Source organism: Cloeon dipterum, chromosome 4 (assembly GCF_949628265.1).
Source record: "Cloeon dipterum chromosome 4, ieCloDipt1.1, whole genome shotgun sequence".
In the NCBI taxonomy this organism is placed as follows: Eukaryota; Metazoa; Arthropoda; class Insecta; order Ephemeroptera; family Baetidae; genus Cloeon; species Cloeon dipterum.
In genome coordinates, this window is record NC_088789.1 from 17,083,594 (window position 1) to 17,098,322 (window position 14,729).

At 40.9% G+C, this 14,729-nt stretch overlaps 2 protein-coding genes across 2 annotated transcripts; one reads left to right on the forward strand and one right to left on the reverse strand.

The window, feature by feature from the left end:
• The first annotated feature begins 16 nt into the window (after positions 1-16).
• Positions 17-1,153, forward strand: LOC135941954 (cysteine-rich PDZ-binding protein). The gene is made up of 3 exons (XM_065487768.1): positions 17-155; positions 321-566; positions 670-1,153. The coding sequence occupies exons 2-3, from the start codon at positions 348-350 to the stop codon at positions 751-753; spliced, it is 303 nt and encodes a 100-aa protein (XP_065343840.1). The 5' UTR covers positions 17-155; positions 321-347; the 3' UTR covers positions 754-1,153.
• LOC135941951 (uncharacterized) lies at positions 1,133-11,084 on the reverse strand. Its single transcript, XM_065487764.1, has 7 exons — positions 10,726-11,084; positions 7,169-7,303; positions 4,979-5,025; positions 4,177-4,296; positions 3,968-4,112; positions 3,683-3,912; positions 1,133-3,040 (listed from the first exon to the last, which is right to left on the reverse strand). Exons 1-7 carry the CDS (start codon positions 10,913-10,915, stop codon positions 1,271-1,273), a joined length of 2,637 nt encoding a protein of 878 aa, XP_065343836.1. The 5' UTR covers positions 10,916-11,084; the 3' UTR covers positions 1,133-1,270.
• Positions 11,085-14,729: the final 3,645 nt, after the last annotated feature.

Consider the following 14,729-nt stretch of genomic DNA (forward strand, 5'->3'; position numbering starts at 1 on the left):
ACGAAAGGAAACATCACATCATTGTCCGAAGTGTCTGGCCAACTAGTGTGAGCTTTATCGATATCGTCTAACAAAAAGATCACGCACACTCCTTTGCTGTGGCAATATTTGAGTGACTTTCCCGGCTTTTCCAAGTCCTTTCACGGCTTTGCAAGGTGTGTATGATATTTATCATGAAACTTTAATGCTCGATATCCCTTTTTAATTTTGCGAGCGCCGCATCGCTTACATTTTAATCATAAACGTTCCTCCATTTTAAATCTGTATGCAATGCTTTTACGCTTAAGTCGATAGTGAATTTGAATGCTCTTTTCCTTCAGGATTGATTAGCTGAATTTATCCTCATCATGGTTTGCGCTAAGTGCGAAGCGAAGGTCGGCAAGGTCATCACGCCCGACCCTTGGAAGACAGGAGCGAGGAACACCACCGAAGGCGGCGGCCGAAAAATCAACGAGAATAAAGCTCTGTCTTCCAGGGCACGTTCCAACCCCTACGGCGGCACTAAGTTCGAGAAATGTAGGATCTGCAGGTCGAAAATTCATCAGCAGGGAGCGTATTATTGCCAGGTATGACGCTTTTTGAAACACGTGTGGACGAAGTGATAATTTATTTTCGTTTATTAATGTGTGTATAACTATATAATGTTAAATTTTATTTTCATTGTTTCAGTCATGTGCCTACAAAAAGGGCATCTGCGCGATGTGCGGAAAGAAAATCATCGACACCAAAAACTATAAGCAGTCAGCGGTGTAAGATGGTGGTTCTTCTGCTCGTTTGGCAAGGCGCTTGCTAAGAATTTTCGGCGATCAAACAAATAGCAGTAATCCACCAACGTGGGACACCTCGAATGCAGAAGTCAAGGTGGACTTCACTACTAAATCCAAACCGTTGAACTTGAAAGACTTTGGTGCTGCTGATTGATGCGGTGCAGAAGTTCATGACTGTGCTATGAAGATAGCCATCCACACCCAGACACCTGCTCAAGGCTGATGAAGTGGTCGCAGTGGGGCTCTCTGGAATCGAGAATCTGAGATGCAAGACTCCTTTGAGATGGCGCTGCGGTGACTCATGTAAATAGATTATCAGATTTCTTACTAAAATATATTGTGATCTCTGAATAAAATTAGTGTCATTTTGTATAATATAATTATAATTATTCTGGCGTTTGATTAATACACAAAAAAATAAATTATTTACAAATATTATAAGCCGTCGCAGGGCTTGAGCAAAATTTGTCTCACAAATCAACAATTAAGATGGAAGAGCACGGTTATTTTGATTGAAATTCCTTGTGGTTCGTTTCGTGATTCACAACCGGGGGGATGATTTCGTTTTTACTGTTCTCGTCTGAGGTCGGCGGTTCGAGGAAAACCCACTGCTCAAACGTGTTGAACTGGTTGTCGGCCGTCTTGAGGTAGCTCGAGTGCGACATCATGATGTCGTCCAGCTCAGCGGCCGAAATCTGCATCACCTCCTTCTCCAGGTTGACCGGAGTGACGGTCACGTTGGTCGCCATCACCTGGACGTCAGTGTCGGATTCAAACTTTTCGTTGTCGTCGGCCTCCCCGTCGTGGTGGTTGTTGGTGAACGGCGCCTCGTCTGGCGGATCCCTCGACTGGACGACAAGGAGGCTGCCGCCGCTGGTGCCGTGTCTGATGGTGGTGGACGAGGGGAAGTCGATGGCGTTGTCGCCCATAGACAGCACCTGGATCTCGGTGACGTGCTGCACTGTGGGGGAGGCTGTGCTAACGAAGGTGACCGTCGGCGGAGGGGACGTGGGCGGGCTGGGTGGCGCGGCGGGCGCGTCGTCAGGCGTGATGTAGGTGATGCTGGCCGGACCGGACGACTCCTCATCCACGGCGATCACCGTCTTCAGCTCATGCTGCTTCTCGATGCTAAGGGCCTCCTCCAGGGTGCCCCACTGCGACGACTTCTTCAGCCTGCGGTTGAACGTGTCCGACGCGCCCGCTAGCACGTCCGTCACCGTCAGCGGCTCCTTGCGCTGCAGCGGCGTGTTGGTCGGCGTCAACTCGTCATCGTCCTCCTCCTCGATGCTCGTGTCCGTCATGGCCGTCTCCGAGACGACCGGCGCCACCTGCTGCTTCCGCTCCACCTCGTTCACGTCCACCATGTCCAGCGACACGGCCCTCTCCAGGGGGATGCTCATCGGCTGGTCCGTGTCGAAGCGGGACAGGTCACCCAGGGAGGCAGCCTTTCGCTCCCTCCCCTTGCCAGGACTGGCCACCTCCGGCTGCTGCTCCTCCTTGCCGGCCTGGTGGATGGTCACCTGCGACGACCCCAGCTCGATGGTCACCGGCTTGTCCTGCTCCGCGTCCAGGACCTCCTCGGCCTTGGACATATTCTCCTCGAATTTCAGCTGCATGTCCGAGAACGCAGTCGCCACTGGAGGTGGCGGAGCACGCCTCTTCTTCCTGTCGTTCTCCTCGATGGAAATCTGCTGCTCGGCATCCTCCGCCGCCATCGCCGGGATTTCTTTCAGACTCTTTCTGTGGCTGACGGCCGCCTGAGCCGCCAGCCTCATCTCCTCAGGCATTTCCGTCGGGATGTTGTGCTTCTCCTGCTCGACCTTGTGCTTCATTTCGTTGACAACCTGGATCATTTTGTCCGGCACGTCCACGGCCATCTCGTGCACAACTTCCTCCTCCTCCTCCTCCTCCTCCTCCTCCTCTATTTTCTTGTTCTGCTCGTTTTGGCTCATCTCGGTGGCTGCCTTCGGCTCCAGTTTCTGACCCAATTCACTCGTCAGATTGAAGGGCAGAACCTTGACGCCGAACTTGGCCATTTTCTCTGCCGACGTCGGCGGCTTCTTCTCGGACCCAAGAGACGTCGTTGAAGTAGTTGGCTTTTTAGACCGTTCAGGCTTCTGCATGGACACATTTGACTTGGTTGCTGGTGCCGCTTCCCTCTCCAGCTTTGCCGTTTCTTTGCGGTCCATGGTGCTCACAACGCTTGTTGTCGATGCTGGATTTTCAGACTTTTTCAATTTGGCCTGCCGGGCACCCATGCTTGACATCCTCATCTGAAAGTAAAATCGATAGGAATGGCATTACTCTCTTTTTTGTTTGTTTGGGGCTCAAATTGTCAACCGCAATTTAATTTCTGGTTTGTTAAAAGTTTAATGCCGCAGGAAAATAAAATGCGATAAAAGTGAAGCTATTTTTCTCTCTATATAGCATATAGTACTTATTTTTAGCGCGCGTCCATGAAATTCTTGGTACTATAACATGGCAATATATATTTTAAACATTTTAATTAGCGTATGAGCAATTTGACCCTTTGGAGGCCATCAGGGTGACCAGGTAACACCTAATATTATGCTTAAATCTTGTTTTTTTTTGTAATTTCTCTTTTGAAAGTATTTATGTTTGTGACTTTGATTTATTTGATCCTTAAAAAGGACATATACATTTAAATTCCGTCAAACGCAAGATTTTCCAAATGAGTGCCGTTATATTTGAAAATCGTGTAAATCTGGCTAAAATTCTATGCCAAAAATCAGCTCAGAATTAATCTAAAATCGTCTATTTTGGGACAAAAATCGTCTATTTTGGGACAAAAATCGTCTTAAATTTACTTTAAATAATATTATACCCGTTTCCTAAAAGCAATAATTTATAAAAAAATGTTTGTATACATTTTAAAATCTCATATTTGTACTTACTTTATTGAGGTCATCAATGGATTGGCTACGGTAGAACGGATGGCACAACCTGTCAGGAGGCCCAACCGACGGCGACCTTTTGCCGCTGCCAGATTCTCTGATCGTCCTCCCATGCGGCCGCTTTTCGATTTCAAGCTGAACGTCGTAGGGCGAGGCGTAACTGAGAATCGTAAGCGCGTCCTCGAACACCATGTGCCGCAGCGATATACTGATGCTAACGATTCTGTCCCCTGATGACACAACATTTTAATTACAGACGTAAAAATATAAATAAAAAAGGCCAACCTGCTGCAATTCGTCCTGACTCAGAGGCCGGGCCGCGGTGCAGAACGTCTCGAACGTAAATTCCCTCTCGCATGTTGCCGCAAATATTAAATCCCAGCCCGGTAAAATCGTGGCCCCTGAGAGGAACGAAATCTCGCTCTGGCTCCTAAGTAAAGAGACGTTTTTCTCATAGTAAAAACAGCGTGAGATTGAAAAAGATTAAAACTTACTCCAACAAACGAGTCGTCCATTGCTTTGAAGGAGTTGTGTTTCCCCTTTCCGCTGCTGCCGCCGACGAAAGCCGAGAACGGAGCCCACGCTTGCCATTTTCCTTGAACTTTTCCGCCCTTCTGAAAATTTTAGTCATTTTTTAATCGTGTAATTGAATAAAATTGACTAAAAGGGGTCGAGAGAGAAATCATAATGAATGAATCAATACAGAAATTAATTACAACTGCTCTTCTCCATGTTTGGCCATCAATATTGATCTAAATAATTCTCCAATTTACAGATTCTCTCTACTTGTGATGTATTATTAAGTACTACCCTCATTCACTTAAATTAATGAAAAGTGTTCATTCACATTAATTAACTATATGACATATATTAAGTCGAAATTTTTTGTTGGAGGCTCTATTTTATTTCTGTTAGCCTGTTTTGGGTTGATATAAAAGATAGGTAAAATAAAATATATAAACATAAATTTATTTGATCCTTATCTCCAACAATTATTTGATGAGCATCAAGAGAGGGCAATTTAACTGGAGCCTATATGTACAGGAAAAGTACATCAATCTGGCAGGGGTCTGATATCTGAAGGTCTTGATGTAAATTTTTATTAAAAACTAAACGCTAGTGAGAAATCCCCCAACATTGCCACATTATCGGGTTTAAGGGCACTTGAATACCGAGTTTTGAAATTTTTATCAGGGATTTTCTCAATGCCATTTTTTTTCATTTAAAAAATTCATTAATGTCTACAAACCCTGCCTAGACATGAAGTTTTGAAGCATGAGTTTATTTTAAGTTTACCTTATTATCAGAGTTGATGTTATTTCTTTCAATTGTCGATCTACCATCTGGAACAAAATCAAGTTCTAATTATTATTTTTTAAATTTATAAGAGGAAATCTATTACGACTAGTCTAATTGGTTTTTAAAAATAAGCACACACAGAGGTAATTGTCCTTAAAGGAAGATTATTATTTTGTAATAAATTAGCCTAGATTTGATTGAAATATTTTGAGTGAGAAACTAATTTAATTGTATTTGTTTTCTGTAGAATGAAATGTAATTCAAAAATAGCTTCTGTATAATTTTATTTTTGTTCTGCTTGATCTATTTCTTTTACATTAAATTTAAGGGTTTAAGCTACCTTAAATTCAAACTAAATATATGACATTCTAACAAAGCGAGAAATTTTTATTAGCCACGTTTCATCTTCGCTACTTAAATTTCACTCATATCAATCCCCGAAACAATTCCTTCTGCCAGAGTCATTCAGGCTTTGAAAATCCGTGGCAATCTGGGCGAGCCGCGTTCTTATCACAACCTCTCTTTGTTTTAGAGTGAATAAATTAGTACAATGACAACAGACGGCCGCAGTAAAAAATGCCATGCAACGTTTTATGAAGCAAACGCATGAGCTGCGTATTGCAGAGACCATATTTTTTGCAACAAAAGGAAACAGCAACAATGCTCGTTACGCTGCTGGGAGCTAAATGAACAATACGGCACCGACATGTGCTTTTCGCTCGCAGAGCCGCGGCGGTGCCCTTGACCCCGCTCTTTTTGTGGCCAGCGCGCGCCTCCGCCACTCGGAACACATTCCAAGCGGCGCACCCAAATCAAATAAATTGCCAGCAGCACCGGCACTTCTTCCTTTTGGATTTAAATATATTATATTGGTTCTCCATTTCTTGACATGCAACGTTAGATTTCTTTGTTTCCTTCTCTGGTTTACTCGCTTTATCCATTCTCGGGGGAATGCCTTTTTACGGGCTCACTCAGCTAAATTGAGAGCAGTGCAGCAACTACTGGAAACACGAGTTTCAGTAAGCTAATGAACCTGGATAATTTACATAATTGCACTTGCAGATTCAAAATGGCATTCGCATCGTTGCTGATTGGCGATGAGTAATTACCCAGACGCCATAATTACTGTCGTCCCGCTTGGAAGAATCAATTGCGAGTGATAAAATAAATCATCCCAGAATAAGTTGCAACCATAAATACATTTTGGATAAAAAATAATTCAAAAAATTATTCCCGACTTGCTAAAAATTCGGTGTCCATAGGATTTCTTGTTGGATTTCTGACTCTAAATTAAAAGAACAGTACCTCAAGAAATATTGAATCACCTCTCTTTTATACAATTATGTTCAAACTGATATTATTTTGTCTGGATATGGCAATGTATGGGGCAAAATAGCCCTGCAGAACCATAATAAAGATTACTTTGAAACTAAATTAGATCTCCACAGGGTCGAAAACTCATTAATTGACGCCAAACCTGGTGACTTTAGGGCTGTTTTTATGTTTTTACCCTCAAGGTTACGTCAGGGTCTGACCCTGAAGGTTTTAATTCCCCTAAAAGGTTTAATATGGTTACCCCGAGAGTGCTTTAAAAATAGTACATGAAAATTTTGATTTCATCAACGTTAGATATGCACATTTTAAATCTCAAATATACACAACAAAGCGATTTCAAAATGGTTTTTCAACTTCAAACTAAGATTACGCCACCAAGAAACTGGTGTGATAGTGCAGAATTTCACGGGCTACATTTTGGCCACAAGTTAAAAAAATTAAAGGAGGCTATCGCCCTGACGAATCGAATATCCTAAAAAAAGTGACCTTGTCCTTTGACCACTGTGACTCTTTTATTAATTAAATAGTTGTTCAGGATCAAAAAGGAGGTTGGGTGTCAAACATTTTAACATGATACCTCATCGACTCAATTAAAGGTTACGCTATTTTATTATAGGAAGTTTCTGAAATAACCAAAGCTACTCCCAGGCTTCAATCGTGGAATTTTCCCACCTTTAAGCAATACAATAGTCATAGGTAGGAGATTTAAAGTAAAATCGATAAAAAAATTCTCCTCCCATTGCAGTATAAATTCACCTGCAACTACTCCGATATTTCTAAAGAAACAATATAAAAAATGTACAGGGACAATAAATTTACAAATAAATTTAGATAAACTGCAAAAATACAAACCATTTGAAGATGTCTTTAGAGGTGTTTTCTTCTGGGGTGAATTGTCTTCCGTGAGGAAGCCAGGATTATCGAAGGCGTAGTGGTCGTCAGTCAGGCCTGCCTCTGGGTCATTAGTAACAAGGGTCAGCGTTTTACCTGGAGCAAAAAATACACAAAGATTTAAATACCTGTTAATTTGGCATTGTCTGTTGCAAGTGAGTTTCGATTTTTTTGATCCAATGCAATCAGTCATAATTATTATCAACTCGGCAGCTCATAGAGTTTCATTCTTATGTATAAGACGTTTTGCAAAAACAAAAATTCAAATGATATAGAAACAGCAATTTTTATTAATTGTTTTTATATATTGATAGGACTGCGTGAAAAATTTTGCTCAAGCACATGAATTCCAATTTTATATCTTATATAACTATAGATTTCTGCTCAAGCTATTAAAATTTATGTTCCTTAATTGTTTTGATGTTTTTAGGGAAGAACAGGAAAAGTACAAAAAGATGAAGATGTTTTTGGCATCAATATTTGTTTTACACTGCTAATTTATTTGTTCTAGAACAGTTGATATTTCTCTCACGCTCCTTAAAACCCCCACACATAACAGAAAACGTAGTACGTAAACTGACACTGAATAAACAACTCTGTTGTTGTTAAGATTGTGCACCCCAAAAGTAACTTTGGAAACCACTTCCGCGTCTCTTTGAACTTCCCCAATCAATTCTTCTGACAGCGAAAACATATATAGGCAATTAATTTGATGGTTTTGTAATAAAATTACAAAAGAACATGTGAGATAAAGGAAAAATGGATTTAAATTTTTACTCCAAATCTAAATGCTGCAATTTTGGCTAATATCGTTTTTTTCTGTCAATATTTGTTTTGCCGCGGACAGGTTTACGCTCATAAATTGCTACACAAGCTAAACTCTTTAATTTGCGTGATTGATTTGACCAAGCTCGGGAAAGGCAAGAGAAATGATGTTTTGAACAGTCACACGTGAAAACTATAAATAAAAATATTGGCTTCCCAAAGGACGTGTTTTTATTTGAATTGCTATCAAATAGGTTCCTTTGAAGTGCTTCAAAGTGAAGAGCAAACCATGGGGTGCGGTCAGACAAAAAGTTCAGTGCAAAATTGATGAAAAATTACACGGGCAGCACCACTCGGCATCGCAGACTATTAAACGGACCAGAAGAACTATCCGGCAAAAAGATTTTAATTGCATGCGCGTTTGCAAATAAACCATCCAATCATATTGATTTTAAAAATAACATTTCTACCATCACGACGACAGATGTTTTAATGCCTCGTTAATTGCCAGAAATGATTAAAAGCACTAAAACATCACAAAATCCACAAAATAATTGATTCCGAACGAGACAAGTGTTTGAATTTATTTTAGTCTCATATAGCAACTCACAATGGCAACAGAGAGGTAGTCACACATAATGATCGAATCGAAATAATGAAAGCGCAAATAAGGCGTAGTTTGTGCCAGCGCACCGCACACCCTATGGGTACACAATGCTGTAGGCGCGACGTGTGTTTTGTGAGCTGCATACACTATTTAGTTGCCTTTCGAATCGCACAGGTTGGCTGACATATTTGGCCGCTTCCCCAAAGGCGAAAATATCTTGTCGTCGCGCGCAAATATGCATTTCCAATTAGCACCAAAGGGGGAACGCCGTTTAGCGCGCTAGCTGCGATTTCCGATGCGGCTCGTCAGTCGATTTTTCGCCCGTGAAAACGGTGCAAGGCTTCCTGCCCAACGAGCGTAGCATTGCAACGAAAGGATCGCTCTTATCAGCGCGAGATAAGCGAACAAAACACTGAATTCCGTGTGAGAGTGGCATAATTGTATTTTCCGTGAACGGAGCTGAAAATTTTATTTTATTTCCAGACGTGTTTATTCCAATTTGCTCTAGAGGGAAATTTAGGTAAAGTGTTGGACGCGTAGTTGTTGAATGTGTGCCTCTGATCTTTTAGTCGACGAGAGAGATAGAGAAAGAGAGAGAGAGAGAGAGAGAAAGAAGAGGAAAAGAGCACACTCCATGTTCATTACTGGCAACTCGCTTTGATGCGAGGATTTGGTTTCCACAGTAACGATGTCAGCAGACTTGATCGCAATTCGTATACTAGCTGTGCTGCTCTCAAAAGACTGGTTTGTCTCTCGCGGCTAATTTTCCTGCCTATTATGATTTAAACAAATTGCGTAGCTATCAACAGTCAAGGGAATTACCGTCGTCATTAATTGTTCAACGGGCGCTTTTCGGAAAGAGAATATATACATCTTCCCCGTTGCCTAGAGACCTTTATAGAGAGAGATAACGTCGTTTTGCTTTCAGATAAAGGAAATTTATCCGTGTTAAATTCCTCTGGTAAATTGCTTGCAGTTCTGCTATTGATAAAAACTAAAACTGATTGTTTGGTGCCTACTTTCAGCTAAAGAGTCGGTCCATCGATAATCGCAGAAATTAATAAAAAGTTGGTCTAAACTAATTCGGTACATCCTTGACGTTGATTGGCTGACGCAACGCGCATATCAGCAGCTCCTTAACCTCACCAATGCACTCAATGCAGCTCACAAGTGTTGTAAATCGCGCGGGAGCTGCTGACATGCGCGTTGCGTCAGCGAATCAGCATGGAGGATTTCCCGAGCAGGGCTTTTACTGATTTCTCCGATTTGCGTCTTATTAAATCGATTTAAATCCACTTTTAATGTGTTTCTGGAATTAAAAATCGATAGACCGTCTCTTCAGCTGCAAGTAGACACCAAACAATCGAGAGCAGATCTACGAGAGCCATTTATAATATCGTTCTTATGGTGGGAAAAAGGCGCTCAGGGACTCTTTCGAGCCCACTTGTCGCTCTTTAAAGTGTCTGCTGTTGTCATTATATTTTTTAATACAAGTTTAATATTTAAGTCATCATCATCAATTTTCAAAGGAATTTGCTATCCTTACTATTTATGAAAGGAAAGAGATGAAATATATAATCATAGTCAAAATGCGCATTTGGGATTTCTTTTGTAAATCTTTCCTTTTCGCTACATTTTACATATAAGCCCATTAGCAAAAGCAGCTTATACAGCATTAATATCAAAACATTTTTTATTCTTTAATGATGAACTAGTTAAATTGTTATCTTCGGTCCTGAAAATATTTTCTGTCGAGAAAAATGTCTGAAAACTAAATGAGGTTCTTTTTGACCATGATGTATCGATTTTTCATCAGTGAAACTGCGATTGACATTTAATCTAGGGCGGAAATTGCTCGTTTTACGAACACCCGGTGGAAGCGAAAGAGACGTTTTCTTCTCTCTCGCGATCGGAGATGGCTGCTGCCGCTGAGAGAATACACGTATATGTATAAGAGGCATGTAATGATTTTGTTCAAGGTAAGCCGGTCCTCGCACGCCTCTCTTTATATAAATATGTGTTCCCGACGAGATCTCCTCCGCTCTATCCGCGCCGCATCGAAAACGAGGAAGCCCTTAGCTTGCTTTTGATCGACGCGTTTTTCTCAGAATCAATTTTCCCCTTTTTGTCGAATAATTAAACGCACCGTCCTGTCTCCTGGTCCAATAGTACTTCCAGAAAAAGTAGGCAGCGGCGGCGAGCAACGCCAGCGCGACGACCGTGCCGACGACGGCGCCGACGATGTCGCCGCCGGTGAAGCACTCCTGCTGCTGTGCTGCGACGGCCTGCGCGGCCAGCAGCAGCAGCGGGCCCTGAGCGGCCCACGGGCGGCCCATCGCGTCGTCGGAGCTTTCAGCGGTCTCAGCACTCGCGCCGCATTTCCCGGCGCGCAACACTGACACTGCACTCGAACACGATCACTCCAGCACTGCAAGCCCAAGCTCACTCACACAGAGTAGAATTTCGTGAAAAGGGCCTGCAGCGGTCGCCGCCAACAGGTAGGCAGACTGCCAGCCCCTCAACAGGTGGACCAAGGGAGGGGATCGCAGGTATTATGTGCGTGCCTACCTGCCTGCCTGCCTGCCTGCCGAGAATACAGCGATTACGAAACGAAACTATGCTCTCCGCACACAACAACACACAGCCGAGAAAATATATTTTTTCCCTATACTGCATCTCCTCAATGGGAAATAAAAATAAAGTTGTGTGCTTCACGCCTCTATATAGTGTACCATTTTTTTGTGTGCCTCCTTTGTTATCAAGGTTCCTCCTATTCTCACAAGCAAATTTTTGGCCCGCTGAATGCATTCTCTCTTTGCAGTGAAATTCGTTTTGTATTGTATCCTGGTGCGCGAGACGCGATCGTCGCGGCAGTGTCGCAGAATCCAGGCTAATGAAGCGGCGAATGCGCTGCTAATTGCGCACCAGCTTCATTGTTTTCTATTCTTATGGTGTTTTAGTTTCGAAGAAGGCTGATGGTTTTCTTCGGCTAATAATGTCCTTAATTAAACAGAGGAACATGAAAGATAATAAGACATTTTAAAAATAGAATTAAAATTTAACGTTATTTTTTCCATGCATCATTAGAGAGATTAAAAAAATCAGCTCAAGGAGTTTGATGGGTGGGGCTGTGAATTTTAGACGGATTTATTTGGTTTTTGACGCATAATTTTAGCCAAATTTACACGTTTTTCGATTAAAATGGCACTCCTTATAACTCGTTAGTAAAAATTACATCTTTTTGTTTGAATTTTCTCATGTTTTGGTAGCGTTTGGTAAAACTTTCGAACCAAAATAAAAATTAACCATATTCTGGCATCTAATGAAGATATCAAATCGGATCAGACTTCATTTGAATAAGCGTTTTATGAAAAAAACAATTTTAGATGGTTTAAGTGTTTGTAAACGTCTTAAAAATGAATAATTCGAGTTCATTTGATCGTCCAATATCTAAAATTCTTAACTCTACTAATATGATTTAAATTTTCATTTTGACGAAAAAATGGCTTGTTTGTGATATTTACCAAGAAAATAAAAAAAATAACGAAAATGATATTGACTTCCAATCCACGTTTCCTAAAAAAATAATAACGAATAAAAGCTACATGCTCATTAATTTTTCTCTCGAGTGAGCAATATTTGGAAATAGAAAATTGCTTTTAAAAATAAATCAGCCTTTTTAGCGATGAGAAAAAACCTAATCAATACCCGCAAAGCGACTCGAGGAATATGATGAAATTTTTACAATTTTCCTCATGCGCCATATTAATTTCCTCTTGGAAAAGAAATCAATGAGAGGTGCACACAAGTTATCTGCTTACACATATATTTGGTTTCCCACAGATTCGACTTTTTGGAGCAAACATCTCATTTTTCAAGGATATTTTTTACATTGAATGGTATAGTCAGTGAAAGGTATCCTGTTGTATCACAAAAAAGTCGCATCGTGTTTTATGCTTTTGAAGAACGTTGAGATGTGATCAAAGCAAATAAAATCAAAGACATTTTTACCTTTCCTCAATTTTTCCTGGTATTTTTGTAACGTGAAATCAATTCTGATCGTGAAATTCAAACAACTTGAAAATCCGCCCACCTGTAACAGACCTTCCCTTGCCGCAACTTTACAGAATATAAAATATATGCGCACTTCATGCACAAGTACGTCTCTCAGAAGTTCATTGACTCCGGATTCAAACCTAATAGTTCCGTCTTTTGGGTGCAGGAAGGACGGCGTAGTCTATAAAAGATTAAGATGAAAGGAACCTTGCCAGGGAGCAGAAAAAAAATACTATTTGTGGTTTTCCAATTCTATTTTCCGTGAAACCCCCCAGGTGGATGGATCACTTCTCCGGCAAAAGCTGGATTTCGTCCAAAGAAGCACACACACACACACACACACACGTCATTATATTTATAAGGTGGCTCGTGAACCAAGGTCGCGTTTTGGGGACCAAAGGGGAGCTAGCGAAGGAGGTTTTTCTGTTCTTTTCTCCTCGCTCTCTTGCGACGAGAAACTCTTTTTGTGTGTCCTGTGCTGCTGCGGCCAAAGCCGCCGTGAATCAGAAAGGCTCACTCTCACGTATATTACGCACCTGACCCCCGCCGCCGCGCTTATTTTCTCCTTCATTGAAACACGACGCGCCGTGGCAAACATTCCTCAGCGCATCATTAAGGCGCTGCCGCTGGGGCTTGTATTCTTCTTCCTTTTTAATTACACGCCACTTGGATAACAAACTTTTTTCCCAACAGAGTGTATAAGATAATTAGAAGACACGTTTATTAGCAGATATGCCTGTGTTGCAAATTCTGTTTTTATTAATTGATCAATGAATAAAATGGTTTAAAATTAAATTTTGTGAGCAATAATTCTCACAACTTGACCAATTTTAATTTATGCTACTCTGATAGGAAACGTGGTGTAACTAATTTAATAAAATATAATATTTTGTATTCATTTTATGACTCGTTGGTATGTGTAGAATGTAAAGCGCCAGAGGTAAAGGAGTGAATCAGAATTTATTAGCCACGACGTCGAGATTTTCTCGCTCGACGCCAGGTCGCAGCAATGCTACAGGTGGTGCTGCTGGAAATTGCGACGTTTCAATCCAGAGGGCAGATCCACCTTACCTCACAGGCGGGATATTGTATTACGGCGGAGCTAATACTCTCACACTATAACGACATTAAAAATATTTTAGCCAATTTCACAGAATTATAAATGCCCTATATATATGCGAAACAAAAATATCTGAAAAATAATTGATAATTATTAAGATAAACACGTGAAGTGCAAAAAAATCGAATTCCTTTTTTACTACAAATTACGATGAAGATATATGTTAAATTTTTTCTCGACGCTTGTTGCAGGTGGAGGACAACTGTCGAAATAGATAATTCCAAAGAATCTCTTTCTTCCTCTAATAACTTTTAACGCTGTTTTATTTTAATGTAAGTGATTGAGCCTTTTCATCAACACAAAAAACAAAGTTTTTGCAATACAATTCGGGTCCAGGTATGATGTTTTTTAATTGGTGTATTTTGACATTCCTTTCCCGTCGTTAGAAATTATTACTGCATAATTTATTGTTAACATTTTCTTCACCTAGAAGGATTTTTGTCGTGCGTGAAAAACAACAGATGTGCTGCACAGGTCACATAATATATATTTCTATTCTCCTTGCCCTCCTTGCACTCTATCTGGTCGATCGCTGCTCCCGCTAGCTTCTTTACAAAAAATCTCTTCCCTTATTGTGAAGGCAGTTCAAAGTTTCTTTAATGATTGTGTTCTGGGAATCTCAATTATTGGTCAGCGTGGCTCTGTGATAAATATTGGAGAAGTGGCTCTTGCTGCAAGAAAAAGTGACTCAAGCTAAATACTAATTTAGAGTTTATTTTGAAGTTTCGAGAACGTCTATGCAGTTAGCTTATTTATTTTACAAATCTAAATGCTTAAAAATAATAAAATAACCATGGGTTGCGAGACATTTACAAAATCAATAACGCCATTTTAATGAAAATTTGCATTCTCGCTCTCGTCTTTCTGAGGTTTTCATGGCATATCTCTTTCTACTCTTAATTCCGTCTTGCATGAAATAATATTCCAACTGCTTCTATCTTGCACTGTCATTTCTCGATATTTTTAATGATTTG